Source organism: Misgurnus anguillicaudatus, chromosome 3 (genome assembly GCF_027580225.2).
Source record: "Misgurnus anguillicaudatus chromosome 3, ASM2758022v2, whole genome shotgun sequence".
In the NCBI taxonomy this organism is placed as follows: domain Eukaryota; kingdom Metazoa; phylum Chordata; class Actinopteri; order Cypriniformes; family Cobitidae; genus Misgurnus; species Misgurnus anguillicaudatus.
Window position 1 is genome coordinate 30,129,445 of NC_073339.2, and position 6,613 is coordinate 30,136,057.

Sequence of the window (6,613 nt, forward strand, 5' to 3'; positions counted from 1 at the left end):
AAACGCGATAAACGCCACTCCTCCTTTTCTACAGAACGCAATAAATCAGCTCCACAAATTAAAGCACACCATTCCACGCCTTGTATACACAGAATCCTAGTTTTCCTCATCTTGTATTTTGTGATCAACAAACAAAAACAAAATATTACTTTAATGGCATTGATAAACCTGTGGTGGTTTTCTGTGACGAGAAAGAAACGTGAGCCATCAATATCTAATAATTTACGTGAGAAGCACTCGGGAGACGGAAAAATGCCGGTTGCTTGTTCCCCCGACAGCATCAAGCTCTCTCGTGCTAACACATTGACCCCAGGGGATCTTATGAAAACTTTTATTTTACGCGAAGTCAATGAATATTGAGCAGGACCAAATGTTTTAGAGTTGATCGCGGTCACAAAAGTTCAGCGACGACGTCCCAATTAACCGCCGCAATGACAGTGTACTGAATATGACAAAGTAAGTGTTTTGGTTAATGCCATTAATGTTTATTTTTTTAATCAGTGGATACCACTAGTCAACTAAATGAATATAACATGGCAAAGATGAATGCACATTTATACATTTATTCAATAGATTTATAGCATTTTGAAAAAAAACTTGTCATGGATTTATTGCATTTTGTGGAAAAAATAATTCATTTTTATAATAAATCTCTGAAAATCAAATTATGTATTTGAATATTTTATGTTTTTATAATCTAAAGATGCTATGTGAAAGTTTGTAACAGAAAACAGTGGTTTTCATCTTGTCACTTTCTTGGTATAGAAAACCTTTTACCGAAATTTGTCAAAATGGATTTATTGCGATTTGGAACCAAACTCTTCAAATACAGTTGTACATGAAGTAATGTTAACCATTTCAACTTTTGATTTTTAAAAATGTATGAGTAAATGCTAAAATTAACATGAACTAACATAAATAAATTGTGTTCATTGTTAGGTCATGTTAGCTAATGCATTAACTAATGTTAAACAAATGCAACCATATTGTAAAGTATTACCGTAAAATGAAACTATACTGTAGCGTTGCCTATTATGTTCTTCAGCCTCCAAATCACATCTGAACGTGTTCAACATCCTTGTTCCTCTTTCTTTCAATTTCCTCTTAAATCAATAGAAAACGTTGGTGGGGGAAAATATAACTCAGCATGTTGCACGCTCAGTAGCTGACGTTTGTTTCAATTAGTAAAGGTCAAATTCCTCCATGATGAAAGTAGCAGCTGTTGATGTGAATGCTGTGCTCTTCCTCTCCATCAGAGGGAGATGCTGTTGTTGACTTGATGGTATATAGAGTGGCAACGAATTACATTGTGGCAGATAAAATTTAACAAAAGGCTTTCTTAGACAAAAAAGCATTCATTATTCACAGAAATGTTGTACCTTGAACACAGCTGCTCTGATATGTGGTACACTATAAAAAAATTGTGTTGAATCAACAAATATTTTTGTTACTTTTAACTTAAGTTAAATAATTTTACCTTTTTTTTTAAGTTATGTCAACTTATCATAAGTCAAAACTTAAAATAGTAGATTGAATTGACTTGACTTTCAAAACCAAGATGTTTTACAGTGAAGGTTTCTATTGCACTACACACTCAACTTGTGTTTAGGTTTACAGTATTTAGGGACACGATCACTTATACAATTTTAAAGATCAAAACATTTAAAGATGAGCTTTATATTAAATAACCTTAATGTCATAGCATTTGACATGCATGTTTATAATTTGCTAACTTCAAATGTCCTTCTTGAAAAATGTTGCATATGCTGTTTATATTGTTCTTAGTTAGCAATAAACACTTATAGAAATATATTATATTCCTATAGATATATAAATTTATATATATATATATATATATATATATATATATATATATATATATATATATATATATATATATATATATATATAAGTTTTTTTCAGGATGTGTGGTACCATAAGAACCATTAACATCTACAAAATCTTCCTGTTGTACATAAGGTTGTTTATATCAGGAAAAGGTCCGACTACTAAGGGTAAGAAGGAATTGGTCTCCAAAGAACCTTTGACTGAAAGGTTCTTTGGAGAACCAAAAATGATTCTTACTGTGTGTTCACACTAGACGCGAAAGAGGCAACAAATAACTTGAACATTTTGAGTTTACTCGCTTCATTTGCGTGTGAAATTCTAGTCCTTTGAGACATTCACGCATAAATATGCGTCATGGGAGGGGCTTATATGGGTCAAATTGAGTAAATTTACCAGATTGTCCGACCTCCTCACTCACTTCCAAACAAGATTCTTTTAATTCCTGTAAATGTACGAATATGTCTCAAGTAGCGATGATGATTGTCCTCCGTTGTTGTTTTGTTTTTCTGCCTCCAATCGCTCCCTGTAATCACGTCACTGCTTGAGCAAACTCCTGATTGGTTAACGTGGGTCGAAAATCAGCCAAAATTCAGATTTTTCAACTCGCCCTTACTGCGCTGCATGATGCCTATTCGCGTCTTTGTATATACTTAACATGTAAATCACTCTCGCTTTCCGCCTCTTCTGTGTCTGGTGTAAACGCACCATTGTATGGCATGGCTGCGAATAACTTTTTATGACACCTTTATTTTTAAAACAGTACCACATTTGGGAAGAATGCAGCATAAACAAAATTACACTGTTTTTAACCCCGGGATGGGTAACTATAGGACAGAACACATTTCTGGGTTAAAGTGACCCAAATAATGGGTTGTTTTAACCCAACTGCTGGGTTTTTTCAACATGGTTGATTAACAATAACCCAGCAGTTGGGTTAAAACAACCCATTATTTGGGTCATTTTTAACCCAGAAATGTGTTCTGTCCTATAGTTTCCCAGCCCTGGGTTACAAATATTTTTTAGAGTGTAAGAACATTTTATCATTAAGATTAAGAATCAACAGAACATGATGAATAATATTTAATAGTAATGTGTATATAGTTATAGTGTATTATTCTAGTTACATAGAATAATAATAGTTATCTTGATTCTTTTGTGTATCTGAAGGTTCACTCTTAAAAATAAAGAATGCCATAAAATAACATTTTATGGCTCCTCAAAGAACCATTAAGTCAAAGGTCCCTTAAAGTTCCAATGTACCGTTATGACATACAACAACTCAAAAACAAAAAGCTAAACATGTCACGTGTTGGGAAAGCTAAGATTCTTATGATTCGAATGATGTAAACCATTTAAGATACAATCAGCGCAGCAGGTACAATTAGTGTCCTTTTTAGGCGTTAAAAAAATATTTTTCAGGAATGCCATTGGTTTTAAGAACAATTTCTTTTATACAAATCCTTTTCACCTTAAATTATCTTTTGAAATTCAGATGTTAAAGGCGCTTTAAAGAACCATTTAGACAAAAAAGGTTCTTCATGGCATCGTGAAGCACCTTTATTTTTAAGAGTTTTGAATGCACCATGAGTTCTTGACAGCAGAAGCAGCAAAACTCTTAATACGGTACTTTCGCTAAGAACGTCACACAGGCTCAGCGGAAGCTTACAAGAGATATGATGTATGATTTCACAGGGGAAAGAGCCCAACCTCGCATTACACTTCCCTTTACCAAAGGATGCAACATCTGCTTTGTCTGTGAAGGCTTACATTATCTCTGTCTTCAAGAGTACTTGTGCATTTCCTGTGTTAAACAATTAAAATTAAGATAGATTTAGATTTAAACTTATTGTTCATGTTGAAATAAATTGTTTAGCAGAGCAGATGCAAAATTGGCCTTCGTATCCGTTCATGAATCCCAAGATTGAAGAGCTGAAGGAGGTGAGTTGTCTTCTAAAATGTTTATACTACGTAATGTACTATTACTAAATTCTGTCTCAGTTTGTAATCAGGAGAAATACTTTTTTTTATAACAAATTTGGTTGGTAAATATGCACATGGTGGGGCACATTAACCAACAATCCGAATTCGATACTTTTACATAAAATGAATCTCAAAAATGTTTAAAACCGTTTTGTTTTTATTTCTTAATCTTCGTTCTTAAACAATATTTAATGCTTTTTGGTTTAAAAAAAGTTATTTTAAGAAGGGTTTGAATGGACAATATTTTTCTTTATTTTTTATAAATTTATTTTTTATTAACAATAATTATAAGAAATAACATTACAGAATAAGTCTATGTTTAACTTAAGATTTGTAGTATAGTGTAAATATGTGTTATTTGTCCCATTGCTGAAAGCATCGAAATCTCAAATTTTACTTCTTTTATTTATTTATTTATGTATGTATGCCATACTCGTACTATTTCACGAAACTACATGAGATTTCAGTACATCTTATTTATTGCAGCTCTTTTAAAATCTCAAAAAGATATAAAGTATGTATAACTTTATGTATAAAGTATATATATATATATATATGTATAACACATTTTAGCCGTGCCTCACAGAAAAGGCCGCAACTTAATCTAAAGCCTCATGGGTGACAATGTTTCCAAGAGTTTTTATACAAGAGATTTGATAGTTTATATACAATTATTTCGATCTGCGTGTTTGGTATAAGCTAGAGCATTTTTTTTAATTGTGTACTTTCGTGACAACCTGGTACAGGCCTAGAATGTGCTAGTCGTTGTTTCGATATTATTTTTGAGGTTGTGTTTCATACCGCATATGTCAAACAAACATGCACCATTAGCTAAATGAATGATAGAATAAAGAAAATGAATGCTGTTTGATTTGTGTTTATATTTCCAGTTTTCTAAACATTTAAACTTTTTTTTTAGTTGTCACCTTTCACTGCACATTTCATAAATTCTGTGTTAGTCGATAGACGCATTCGACACGCCCAGTGATTGGTGTTTCAAGATATTTGAAATACTTTTTGTAAAGCTTTTTTGTTTGTGTAATAATATTTGTTTTGAGATGGAATAACAATTATTTCATTCTCTCCTTAATTCAGGAATCAAAGAGCGTAAAACACTCGAAAAATTCATAAAAAAGACAGCTGTCCGCCAAATTCCCCTCTTCTGAATGTTTGCGCTGCTTGAAGACCTCTACGATGACCTCAGTTCCTAAGCCTGCATTGGATTACAGTACAGAGAAGTGAGAAAAACTTCACAATGGTGTTTGAATTGAAGGGTCTTCATTCTTGGGGTTAAAAACCTACAGCTCTAGAGATGACCTTACCATCTCTTGGACACTCTTGATTATTTCTGTTTTGGCTCAGTAGACTGTACCCTAAAGTGATTACAACAACCGTCGAGACAAAATGATGAACGGGGTAGAAGAAACCTCTGTGAAATGTGTACTGGTCGGGGACTCTGCTGTGGGTAAAACGGCACTCCTTGTACGCTTCACTTCTGAAACGTTCCCAGACAGCTACAAACCTACCGTCTATGAAAACACTGGCGTCGATGTATTCATGGACGGGATCCAGATCGGTCTGGGATTGTGGGATACGGCAGGACACGACACATTCCGCCAAATCCGGCCAATGTCGTACCAGCAGGCGGATGTGGTGTTGCTGTGTTATTCCGTAGCGAATCCTAACTCGTTGCTTAATCTGCGGCAGAAATGGATCGGCGAAGTGAGGCAATATCTTCCGAAGGTACCCGTGCTGGTGGTCGCCACACAGACGGACCACCGTGAGATGGGCCCATATCGTGCTAACTGCACAGCGGCCTCGGAGGGCAAACAGGTGGCACAGGAGATCCGTGCAAAGGGATACCTGGAATGCTCGGCACTCAGCAACCGTGGCGTGCAGCAGGTTTTTGAGTGCGCGGTTCGAACGGCCGTCAATCGGGCCCGAAGACAGACAAGGCGGAGACTGCTAGACTTTAACCCCTGTAAAATCTCCTAATACTTGTTAAACAGGGATTATATTTAATTGTACCACATGTTCTTAGAACAACAGTTTGTTGGTCACTAACCAGAATTCCGATTTTTTTGAAGCACAGTCAGTATGTTTTCAAAAAGACGTAAATAATTCATCATGAAGCTGTTCGCTTCAGATTAAATGCTTTAACTACATTGTAACATTTGTTGAAAATGCAGACTAGCTCTGTAAACTAGTTTTTATTTTGTCTCATTCGTTAGTAAGAAGTAAAGAAGAACCCATTAAATCTCTTTGGGTCACACAGAGCTGTGACAAATGTTGCGTACCATCCTAAGAAACATTTTAGCCTTAAATGTAAAAACAAATCTTTTCATTTAGTATTTATGATTTGCCGACAATGCTTTTGCTCTCTGTCGGACACAGTTTGTGTAGGTTAGGAAAAGCTACATCTAGGAGTTCAGTCCTGAAATGTTTATTCCTAAAATGTTGACTACCTTTATGGGGTCATTTATTAAGTCAAAAACTAAAGCTTGTAGTTTGTTATGTCTGTGTGGTCTGTCATGTACAGCGAACCGAGAAACGTGTGTGTAGTGAAATGTGTGTGTTTGTATCAGTTTTGCATAAATGAGAGCAAGGCAGTCTAAGTTTAAACAAAGTCAAAGTTGTGACCAAGTCCTTGAAAACCCAGCTAAAGTCTTTTTTGTCATTTACTGTTTTGTACATAAAATCATGCTACGTAATGTAAAGAAAATTTTGTAAAAAATAACCTTGATATCTTTAATATTGACTGAGTAAGGCCATGTCAACTTTAATG

General features: G+C 34.8%; 1 protein-coding gene across 1 annotated transcript; it reads left to right on the plus strand.

Annotated features, from left to right (window-relative positions):
- Positions 1 to 2,934: 2,934 nt before the first annotated feature.
- rhoh (ras homolog family member H) lies at positions 2,935 to 6,613 on the plus strand. The gene is made up of 2 exons (XM_073864331.1): positions 2,935 to 3,786; positions 4,924 to 6,613. Exon 2 carries the CDS (start codon positions 5,233 to 5,235, stop codon positions 5,821 to 5,823), a length of 591 nt encoding a protein of 196 aa, XP_073720432.1. The 5' UTR covers positions 2,935 to 3,786; positions 4,924 to 5,232; the 3' UTR covers positions 5,824 to 6,613.